Raw genomic sequence first — 12,298 nt, 5'->3', positions numbered from 1 at the left:
TTTCCACACAAATGAGACAAAACATCTACTTTGACCCAGCCATTTCTAAAATGTATAGTAGGTGACACTATTTTCTACAAATAATCTGATCCAAAATACATTAAACTTGATGAAATGTTAATAGATCAGGGTAACATAATCATCGTGAGACTGTCAGGAAGATGCGGATAAGCAGTTCATACATATTAATAATACTATAGCCCTTTTCAAATTGCTTTCCACTTTGACTGACAATGATTCTCCTTGCAAAGTAATCGGCTTCATAAATACTGATATGAGCATCATAGAGTCAGTGACTTTAAATATTGAACGATGCCGAGGGGAAAAAATACAGTGGATTGAGAATGGAAAAGAATGGTTGATTTGCTGAAAACTTTGGCCGTATTTTCTCCATAAAAATAACTGAAGGGTGACAAACATACTTTTCAAAAGTGCACTAAATCTCAAAAGTAACAAATGTGTAAATGAAAATGTTAAATAATGTGAACATCTAATGCCGATGATGTTTCCTTTAAATAACAATCAGTCCATTTATTTAGTAAGCTCTCTATATATTTGAAGTATCATAGGAGCAAATACTGCAACGTTGTCATCAATTTCTTCGTCTTGTACTAACACATATCTGACAGCAGATGGAGAAATTGCATGGGTATGGGTAAACAGCTTTTTCTGGATGCAGGTGCAATGCAAACGGAATGTGGGGATTGGCAGCATGCGTTTATTAAAAAAACATCATGACTAAACATGCATTTATGTAAAAAAGCTTTGCATGTCACCCGCCGTGGAAGCGCATTCCAGACACACAGTCTCTGTTAATTATTAAAGCTGCATTATATGAAGGGGGTGTTACTTACGACCCCCCACCCGGAGCACACACACCCAAAAGCACGATTATTCAAGGGTTATCTAAAGGTCTTCCACAGTCCATTTAGCAGGCTCGCCAAATGAAGCGTGCTGTTTAACAGGAATGAGCAGTCCCAAGCCCCAAAGTTACTCAACCAGCCTAGCACTCATACATTTTAGATGGTGCTTGTGGTAGATAGAGCCTGCCCTTAATCAGAGACACGGAAATAAGAACAATGGGGCAAAATAAACGCTTGCCCTTATTTAGGGGTAATGATCATGCTACTTTTTCTAAGAGTCAAAATGAACAGGAGATGCGGGAGAGGAAAGAGAGGATGAGCAAAGACACAGAAGAATGCAGTAGAATCTAACCTAGAGGTCTTTTTCTGACCAAGGGAAAACTTGAGCAGTTTACTCTGTGAGCCAATCCTAGAGAGGAGGAGACATATGCGAAAGAGGAAGAGAGGTCAGGTCCACATTCATATATGAAAAGATGTGAGAGCAGAAGGAGCGATATGTGATGGATGAGATCAAGTCGTGGTGTTGATGAAGACTATTTCATTACTATGCGTACAACTTTAGACTTTGAGGAGAACTTTGGACTAATCTGACATAAGCTTAAAGCCTCACCTGGACTGCATCTCGGCCTGCGCTGCTTTCTGGCTTGAGGGGGCCGGAGTCCCATGCGTAGACTGGCTCAGATGAGCTGGGGCACTGCTCTGATGGCTCAGTGGAGGGGGGGAGCTCCGAGGCTGCGTTGTCGGGGGGAGGACAGGCTGGGGGTTGTGTCGCTGGGACTGCTGCTGCTGCTGTTTAAAACGGGACAAGCTGAAGAAGAGGCCGAGGATGGCTTTTAGATTGCCATTGCGAATCTCTGAGGGTCAGAAGACAGAGAATTTGCCAGATTAGAATACTTGAAGACTAAAAAGGCAGTGCCATGATGTTGCTTTCGATAAAAGAAAGAATTCAGTAATCAGTAAAACTACTCAAAATGTTCAATAAATTGGGGGTTAAGAGTGAGCACACTTGCTGGGATTTGGAATTTAAATGTGTGGAATGGAGTTCGCATGTTACCTCCATCCATGCATACATATTTTTAAGGGGAATCTGGCAACCCCTCTTGTTCCAAAAACATCTATGTTTATACTGTCATACATTAATTCATGGAGCCTAACCCGGCTAACTATGAGCAGGAGGCGGGGTACACCCAGTCGGAACTGGTCGCCAGCCAGTCTTAGGGCACACAGACAAACAGATGCTCCCAGTCACAATCACATCTATGAAGAATTTAGAGAGTTCATGTACCCAACCATGCATGTTTTTGGGATGTGGTTGCTGGAGTACCCGAAGAAAACATGCAAACCCCACATTTTTCTGGAACCCGGATTGAACCCTTGATCTTAAACGAAATAAGAAAAAGAAGAAGCTAACCGCCGCAACCAAACATGACCCGAAGGTGTGAATAAAAGTGTCTAGAGCTTGTTTATCTTTATGTGCTTGACTTTGGCTGGCAACCAGTCCAGACTTCGCTCAGCTAATGTTTGCTGGGAGAGCGCCAGCTCATCTGTGACCTTTATGAGTACAGATGCAATATAATAGATTGATAACTGGAGGGATGACTTCATTTCCAAACTGCTTGATTTATTACATGCAATTCGAAAGTTTTCTCGCTTGATTTACTGGAAACATGTCCATGAGCACCTTACCCTCAGCAGACAATCCCTGAGTGTTGACTCCTTTGGCTGCCAGGAAACTGAGGCAGACGTCAATGTTTTCAATCTGCATAAACAAACACACACATCAGCTGTATAAAAGCGACATATGTTGATTTTAATGTGCACATTTTCACGTACTATTTCCAGCTGTTCATTAACAACTGTAAATGGAACAGGAGTCCCGAATCCAATCATGTGCATTAGCAGAACACTTCAGCTAATGAGCCAGTGGCGATAACATTGACAAAATATGACTCTTCAAAATAAACTTTACAAAAAAGCAAATTTCAACAACTGGAGCAAAGCCCTTGAAGAATGGAGGGGGGAAATGAAGAAACTTGTAAGGTAATAATACCAAGTGTTCGTCTCTGCTTAGCACTGAAGGACAAAAATCTGATAGCTTCTTTTGTATTTAAAAATAAGTATAACAACTGCTACAATTAATGTGACGGGGCATATAACAAATCACATGTACTGTTGTATCAAAAAATACGTGGGTGCTACGCAGCCGAAATTATCAACCCCCCCTTCACACACACACACACACACACACACACACACACACACACACACACACACACACACACACACACACACACACACACACTCACTCACTCACTCACCATTTGATGCAATAACTAACTCTATACAATAACACAGTTAACCATAAAACAAACACATGATCTGAACATGACCAAAGTTTTCCAACTGTAGTTTTCAAAGCAAACACAAAGTGCACTCGAAGAAAAACACACTAGTGGAGTTCCTGACAGTTATTATAGTATGTAAATGTGGAAAAGTATCAGGACAAATGTCAAACTGAACACTTAAAGATGTGTGATATTAACACTGGGTAAAGAGGCACACAATCATCATAAACGTAAAAAAAGTATTTAGGACATGGATTTGCGTCACATAATGGAGGAATAATCGGCACCTTTCCAATATTATAAATCCACAGCTCAACAAAAGATAAAATTTATGAAGCAAGTGTTCTTTGGCATGGGGGTTTAGGTGAGGAGTTTGTCATCTCTGTTCCAACACAAATTGCCCGTTGCTGTTAATATGAATTCTTATAAATAAATCCTTATGAATGAATGAATTATTAAATATGATTTTCTTATGAAGTAATTGTCTGCATTTGGTTGGCAAATAAATAAATATTAATGGCATAGTGTATATTTCAAGTGGGAAATGTACTCTCAGTAATTTTATATGTTGCCTTATTTTGATACTATCTTATGACGACTTTACTGTTTAGTTTATGACGGATAATGGTGAGTGAATATTCTGGCTTCTTACAGAGTTGAGACAATAGCGTAAGCCATATTTTCAGCATGTGACCTCTTACTGCAGAGCAGCTGTTTGAGTGGCTGACATATGACGTCAGTCGAAGAGGGGCAGGTTGGAGCAAGAGAAACATTTGAAAAATAGCCATTTATAATGTTGCTGAATAACTCTAAAAAGCTACACTACAGACACTCACTACAGCAGTCCAACGATGACACCCCAACATACAGTAACTGTGTGTTGAACCCGTGCCACACTTCTGGATATTAATAACTCAGCAGCTAGAAATATTGAAATGCCTCACGAGTGGCTGAGGTAATAATAGCAAAGATATGGCCCTGAAATACATTTCCTAACACATATGGATTTTTTTTTTTGCATTTATTGTTTTGGCATCTCTACAGGCACCAAAAAAAAAATGGCTTGCCATGTTTCTATTACATGATCAAACACTTAGCCCTTATACCCAGCTGCTGCATAGCATCAGGCTGGCAGGTAAGTATACCATTGAACACATGTGTCAAAGTGGTGGCCCGGGGGCCAAATCTGGCCCGCCACATCATTTTGTGTGGCCCGGGAAAGTAAATCATGAGTGCCGACTTTCTGTTTTAGGATCAAATTAAAATGAAGAGTATAGATGTATATTAAATGTCCTGATTTTCCCCCTTTTAAATCAATAATTGTAATTTTTTAACCATTTTTTTCTCTGTTTTTAGTTCAAAAATCATTTTGTAAAATCTAAAAATATATTTTAAAAAAGCTAAAATAAACATTGTTTTAGATATATAAAAAACTGAATATTCAGGGATTTTAATCCAGTTCTTTTAATCCATTTATTTAAAAAAATCTAAATATTATATCTAAAATGGTCCGGCCCATGTGAAATCAAGTTGACGTTAAAGCAGCCCGCGAACCAACCCGAGTCTGACACCCCTGCCATAGAAGAAACATCAACTCACCAGCCACTGAATGTGTACATGGATGTGAAGAAATAAAAGTCTGGTGCTAAATGTTAAAAGTAACAACATATCCGAATAGAAGCTTTTTATTTTATTATTATTCATAATGAATATGTTTTAAGATGAATGAATTGCACTAATTATACCAAACAGTAGACATAACCAACTATATCTCTAAGGGAGAATTGTATTTTGTTAGCACTACTAATCGTAAAACTGGTTCATTTTAAAACATTACCTTCCTGTCAAAAAAGATTATAAACAGGGTGCAGATTTAAAATGACAATAAACAGAAGTTAAAGTCTTTTCCTGTAGACTCAGAAACGCATTCCCATAAAAGGCCACCCTGACACAAATTGGAACACATTTATATTCATTTAACATGCCTTGAAGGGTGTTTTTTTCTGCTTCTGTTTTTTATCAAGTCTGGCAAATGAACACATAATGCTTGTTCTTCCTGTGCGGTTCGGGCTCAGTCCAACACCCCTTAACGCTATTACAGAACATTTTCCGTTCCTTCATTCTGATAACGTGCAAATAAAGTAATTGCATGTATGTCTTAATCATTTATTAATTGGGGATTCTTTTCTTAGAGCCAATGGAATTTTTAAATCATCATAGCGAAACGCAAGTAAGACTTGCTCCAACCTTATGAAAACATACATGCTAAGGTCTTTACATGCCAAGAAGATATGGACCATCTGGCAGTGGGTTGAGTGTTTGTGAGCTTCGTTGGCCATGTCAATAATCTGGTTAAATTGAATTAATTTGTACCAGTTTGATGTTTTTTATTAAAGTACTTTGATTTTTGGGAAATCTTGTCACATTGCCTTTTATTTGTTACGATCTAATAAAAGAAAAGGAATGTGGCTACTCTTATCTAGATGTTTAGGACAACACTACATACTGTTACACAACTTTAGCCTGGGGCTTAAGAAATACAGATCGACTGTGGGTGTTAAAGGAGCAGCAAGTTGGTGGGAATCTGTTCAATGAGGAGTTGACAGCTGAAAAAACAACCACTTCAACTCCGATAGCCAGCATGATAATGATTAAAAAAGACTGAGAACAAATCGAAGCCGTTTATTCAATTTACTGGACGTAATTCCATGTCCATTCATTTAGAGAAAGAGATTAAACTAAGTATTGGTAATTGGCAGTCGCTTTTCGAGCTTTTGAGCGCTCAAGTCCCAAAGCAATGACATCAAGTACAACATTCGTGGCTTTCTGCTCCACACCAATTACTTCTGCCAACAAAACCCTTAAATTGAGTGTGTGTGCGCGCAAGCGTGTGCAACTAACCATTCAAACAGTTGTGAGTGTATGCATGTGTGTAAATGTGCGTGTGAACGGATATGCCTTTGTGGGGGGCATTTTTGTCATGGTTTTGCTAGTTGTGTTTTAAGAGAACACAAAGCAGACATTTGCATAATGGATTGTGCATGTCCTGAACCGTTTTCCCAATATTAGAAAGCCCAAATAAAATGAAGAACTAACTGTTTACATCTAAGAATAAAAACCTCAATTTATGGGTATCTAGAGCACATTCCTAGACTGACATAAATAGATATTTGGCACTAGAATTTCATTCAAACTTTTTGAAAAATGCTTTTTAGATAGCAGTTAATTGCTAGTACATGGAGAATGAGATTCTCGATAACTCATTGGAGTTGTATTGGTGCTATAGTTAAGCCAAAAAATCTAGTGGTGCTATTATCATTTAGATTCTGATAAAGAGGTAGCTACTAAAGCCTAGCCCACCCGGCACAATTTTACAAAGTTTTTATGCACAATTTCACTGATGTGATGTTGGTATAAGTTATGAATTTCCACAATAATAGTGTGGCAGTAGTGAGGACAAGGATGGGCCACCTCTGACTCCCAAATTCCAAAACTCTAGTGGTGTGTTGGCTACCTATCCTGATTGTACAAAAAGACGTCTGTCAACGTAAATAGACAGCGACTGACATGCAGCTAACATTCGGTAGTTAGAAATGTTCATGTGTGCGCTAAGCATTATCTTGCAAATATATGATTAAGATGGACTCACTCTGTTGAGTCCAAGTTGAATTTCAGAAGGTTAAGTGTGAACGTTCTTTATTTAGGACATTTGGAATAATAAAATTTGACATTTTTAACCATTATAATCTGTTAAAACTGTTGTAACATTACATATTAAGACAGCATTAAAAATACATTGTTTGAGAACTTTTGCATGCGATGTTCACGGGAAATGTTCAATGTTTTACAATAAACAAAGATTGATTGGAATATTTTTGTTGACTGCTATTGTTTATGAAAAAATAAATAAACAACATAGTTCAGCACAAATGCAGATCAGCAGGTCATCGTTTTCAAAAATCTGTAATATGCCAGTAAATGGTGACCGGTGCACCCCTAATAGCAATCAGTATTTTATCTTAATGAAGATTCAGCTTGATTTTATTTACGCTACCTTTTAATTAAAATCTACACATTTAAATATAGGAAAAATTATTATTCCTAAGTGACTGAGAGGAATTTAATTTATAATACTACTATTAATAATGATGACAATGAATTCACAAAACATTGTCAAAGGTGCAATTGTGCAGTCCACAAAGGAAATAATTGTGATATTACTGAGTGACCTCTGTCATGATATAAAAGACTTCAACTTCCAGAGGGTTCATGAGCTGATGATGTTAATTGCAATGACAGAAAAGACTGTAATTTAACAGGGACATACCTAAATAGAAGAACCAGAAATTTTGAGCTAAGATAGAGTCTTGGGATTACTATAGATAGTGTCATGTACGTGTATTTGTGTGAACATTTAAATGACAAAGAGAGCAATAGGGATCAGCTGTGCTTTTTGCCCCCTTCTCAGTTGTTAACTATAGAGGTGTGTGTGTGTGTGTGTGTGTGTGTGTGTGTGTGTGTGTGTGTGTGTGTGTGTCTCTGTGTGTGTGTGTTTGTGTGTGGTTGTGCTTGTCCCTCTCTGGTGCTTTTGACAAGCTTCAGTAGTCTGGCTGGTGGCCAAGAATAGCCCCCTCAGCTGGCACACTGGGCCAATTTATGACCCATCGCTTGCTGTTGAGGGCAGTCCTGCCTCAGGCCTCCTGTATCATTTCCTCATTGGGGACCCATAACAGCAAAAATGTTGAAATCTGACTAGGACCATCCTAAATGTCATTGTGCACCAACCATAAAATGTTGACAACTAGCCTTCCTGCTTGTATTTGATATATTAGATATGGTAGGAATGTGCTCAACCAATATAATAACATTCCAAATTTCAAACTATAAGCCAAAGGCAACTTCTTGCCAGCAACTTACAAGACCATAAAGGATAACATTTACCAACCAATCAAAAATGATGGCAAAAACATGCTATACACATTTAATCAAAGAACTGTGTATTTTCAAGAAAATGTTCACACTCAACCAAGTACATTTTCAGAGCTAAAAAAAAACCTTAAGCATCACTTACCATCTGAGTGCGGCTTTTGGGGCAGCCAATGATGTCATCGATCTTCTCATTAGCTGAGGACAGACAGAAAGAGAGAGAAGGTAGGGACAGAAAAGTATTAGGAAAGAATGAAAAGTGTGTTCAGTGTTTAATATCCTATTTTTCATTCTCCATAAAGATGTCCATGTGCCCCATCTACAGTTTCTGGGTGAGTGAGGAGAGCAGAGGTGGTCCAGCTGATCACTCAGTCTCCTTGCCTCCCTGCCTGTTGGGACTTGAAATTCTATCTGGTCCCAGCATATGTGAAGGAGCTGCCGAGGACCCGACTGAGATGGGAGTGCTGCACTACTGCTTTCTCGGCGGGGGCTCGTGATGTCAGGGATTCCTTCTGTCCCTTAAAGGCCCAACCCACAACAGCTGAGACAAGGCCATCAGTTCAGTGTTGACAACTGTGCCAACAGGACAGCATGCGCAAGGGGTTCAGCTCAGAAATCATGTGCAAACCACCCACCCTGAGGAGATATATTAATAGTCTTTGATACAGCCTCATTTTTAACAACAAAGGCTGCAAATGGCTACTGAATCCCCATTACCAGAGTCATTTTACCAAAAACACATCATAAAGTAGTATCCCAACATGATTTCCTAGAATCAATATAAGAAAAATAATAGGTTATATTATTTAGATTGTTTGTTTTCATGGGGATTCATTGCCAGCATAATTGTTAAGACGATGATCTAATACGGTATCATTATTTGTATTTATATTGCATGTTAATGTGAGGACTAGGTGAAATCCCAAATGAGAAATTGAATTCACCGTGATGCCATTTAATTCATCATAGCATAGCATACCATAGCATAGATCCAACCACAAACATATCACACTTAATTATATTGTTAGCACTTTTACAGTGGTGATCCAAGAACTTTAAATTAGTGCTGCTGCTCAACAAAAAAAATAAGCAATAAAACTCGCTTTGACCGTGTTCATTTATTCATTCATTTTCTGAACCGCTTATCCTCACAAGGGTCGCGAGGGTGTTGGAGCCTATCCCAGCTAACTACTATGGGCCCCAGGCGGGGGACACCCTGAACTGGTGGCCAGCCAATCGCAGGCCACAAGGAGACAGACAACCCTTCACGCTCACACACATACCTAGGGGCAATATAGAGTGTTCAACCAGCCTAATCTACATTTTTGGGGGATGTGGAAGGTTTCCAGTATACCTGGAGAAAACCCACCCAAGCCCAGGGAGAATGCAAACTCCACACAACGAACCTTCAATCCAAGAACTGAGAGGCCGCCGTGCTAACCACTCGTACGCCGAGCCGCTTACTTTAACCATGTTGACATTTTGACGTGTAATGAAGCTCCACATTAGGTCCTCATGAGGCTAGCTTTCATGTTTGTACAGTTTGCTCTTTGTTCTAGTTGAACCAATTAATTGACTGCTTTTAATACATGTTTTTTGGGGCATAAGTAGACTAGACTACACAATAAAGTGTGGTGAGTGGAACCTATTGTATACGGACAACGATCATTTTTCCTTTCTATACTATTTTACAGTAAGACAGAAAACTTTATAATGATTTTGTGTGGCAATATATCATTGTAATATCAGATAACTTATTCTTCCTCTTTTGAGAGGACTGATCACATCTTTTGTGTGTAGACCTAAATGTAGAATATTGGTGCAAACATTAGGTCAGGCAATGTTGGTATTGTGAGCATACAAAACCCAGAAGTCATTGCTTCAAAATGTTAAAAAAAAAAGTTTTAGGACACTGCCATCTTGTTTCAAAGCGTAATGTTACCTGATTGAACTGATTTTACTGACCCAAGCGAAAATTAGTCACATTCTTAAAAATAGAATAAATGTTGCACAAACAATTATCGCAAGCTAACACAAGGCTGAAGAGCAAGGGAGTGAAAGACGGGAATTTATTTGTCTGAATGTTTTCCCTTGGCATAACAGTCACCCCCCACCCAATCAACAAAAGCTCATAAGAACTGATGAAGTCTGAAGTGGAGGTTTGAACCTTTGGTATGACTGTTCTAAAATGAAAAGACAGCTCCAGTTTCTTCGGCATTGTGTGGAGTAAAGTTACTGCAACGGACAAGAAAGACACACAAAAAAGGGGTGTTGCAACAGGTGAAAAGTCGTTTTTAGTTTATGTTGTATAGAGAGAATCACATTCGAACAAGTACACACAAAAAACAGCGGTGCTTAATGTCTTCTTTTGAATTTAACTACTAATTAGGGTTCAACCAATTTGCGAAATACTCAAATATAATTAGGTTTTACCGTGAGGGCAAGAGGTCTAAATTTCAATGGCACTTGTTTTTCTTAATTGACTTAATAGATAAATATTGCTAGGATTTGAAATTCAAAGTGTAAGACTTGAGACCTGTCAGTCTTGACCTGGAATTTGAGAGGAATGACTTGAGACTTACTTGTGAATTACAGAACAATGACTCCCACGTTTACTGTACATATTACTCTGCACAAATTCTTTCCTAATGCTATTTAACCCTGAGGAAACCACAAGTTCCTGAAATAGCAAATACATCAGCCAGCCTTAGACATATCTATTAGAGTCAATGGGGTTGGCAAAATAGGCATAGCAACATACATGGACGGCCCCATCAAAAACCTTTGTCATGCAAACAGCCCAGTTCAAGCAAGTGACATTACACAGACAGCATAACCTTCTTTTCTTATGAAGAAGAGTCACATGCTGACTCGAGCAAAATAATAGCTGTGTTTCTTTTCAGTGATAAACACAATGAATCATTTTGAATATCAAATCAGTGTAATAGCTGTAATATGCTGAGTTATAGTCAGCTGATGCCGGCCTACTTCTGCCAGATTGCTGGCGGCAGACAAGATGACTGTCAGAAGATGAATAGACTAACAGGACTAATGCTGACATCATCAGAGTGGAGGCCCAAAGAAAAATGCAACTATTCATTTTCAGGCGTGCTAGCGCCAAGCAAAAAAGAAAGAGTATTTAGAAACAGAGATAAAATTTTCACTGCACTAATTTCCAAATTGTTTATAACTTTTCAGTTTGTGAAAGGGAGGATTTTCACCTTCAGAATATTAAACACAGCATTAAACCGATAAGTTTTGTGTTACAAATTTTAAAAAAAAATGTGCCTCTGCTTACCTACGACCTGTATGATCTCAGCAAGGAGTACTCCATCTGCAACATCCGTCTGAAGGTCCTTGATCAGACGCTTGTGTCCAGACTTGGCAAGGTAATGGTTGGCCCAGTCTGTGTAGATCTGCAGCAGGACACATAAGTGACACAACTGCTTAATCGCTCAGTTATGAGCCGACAAAAGCAAACAAAAAGAACCCATCTTGGGAGGATATGGCCCTGTCACATCCTGCTTCTCTTTTAAACAGCATCACCACTTGAAAACTACATTAGGCATAAATGGTGGAAACAGTTTTATGACGCTAATAAAATAACAACACAGTTGAACTGAGCAGAGAGTAGCCTTCTCTCTTTGTTTGGAGCCCGATCTGGCATATATTTTCGTGGTATTCAAATTGGGGCCATTGTGCTTAGCCAGGGCATTCATCTTGGAGCACACGGCGGCGCCTTTCAATGGGGCATGCTGACATCACTCTCTGGGGACAAAAAGAGACCCTTCACTGCCTAGAGGGAGGAGGGGAGGGAGCGGAGCAAGCATGTGAATAATCTGAATAGCGTCCTTCGTAATTAGTCGGCGAACTCACTTTTTCTTGTTATTACTGTATCTTTATGTTCTATCAGTATGTTTAGTTGTACCCCAACATTCAAAAAGAAATAAAGAGACAAAGCTTCAGGAAGAGAACTAAGAACCAAACTTTGAATTAATTAGCTCGACAGACAGCCCCCATGTGAATGTGCTAATATTGCGTCTTAATTTTTGGCATAACAGTATTGTATGTAGCAACTTCATCCATGCAAATAAAGTGTTAAAAACCCTATCTAAGTTTCTCTCACTTTCACTACTGCAGTGCAATCACCATTAATTGTACTGC

At 38.9% G+C, this 12,298-nt stretch overlaps 1 protein-coding gene across 8 annotated transcripts in view; it reads right to left on the bottom strand.

The window, feature by feature from the left end:
• The window catches only part of nav2a (neuron navigator 2a), a 124,117-nt gene that overhangs the window by 45,762 nt on the left and 66,057 nt on the right, over positions 1 to 12,298 (bottom strand). For 7 of the 8 annotated variants that reach the window (XM_077620363.1, XM_077620388.1, XM_077620372.1 and 4 more), the window contains 5 exons: positions 11,433 to 11,550; positions 8,280 to 8,332; positions 2,550 to 2,622; positions 1,474 to 1,717; positions 1,216 to 1,272 (listed from right to left, as the gene is read on the bottom strand). In XM_077620363.1, coding sequence (XP_077476489.1) covers positions 1,216 to 1,272; positions 1,474 to 1,717; positions 2,550 to 2,622; positions 8,280 to 8,332; positions 11,433 to 11,550 — 545 coding nt within the window. The remainder of the gene's footprint in view (positions 1 to 1,215; positions 1,273 to 1,473; positions 1,718 to 2,549; positions 2,623 to 8,279; positions 8,333 to 11,432; positions 11,551 to 12,298) is intronic. The other variant, XM_077620345.1, reaches the window with a different exon arrangement.

Source organism: Stigmatopora argus, chromosome 2, assembly GCF_051989625.1.
Source record: "Stigmatopora argus isolate UIUO_Sarg chromosome 2, RoL_Sarg_1.0, whole genome shotgun sequence".
In the NCBI taxonomy this organism is placed as follows: domain Eukaryota; kingdom Metazoa; phylum Chordata; class Actinopteri; order Syngnathiformes; family Syngnathidae; genus Stigmatopora; species Stigmatopora argus.
Note: the sequence above shows the minus strand (reverse complement) of the source record. Positions and strands in the feature narration are given on the sequence as shown.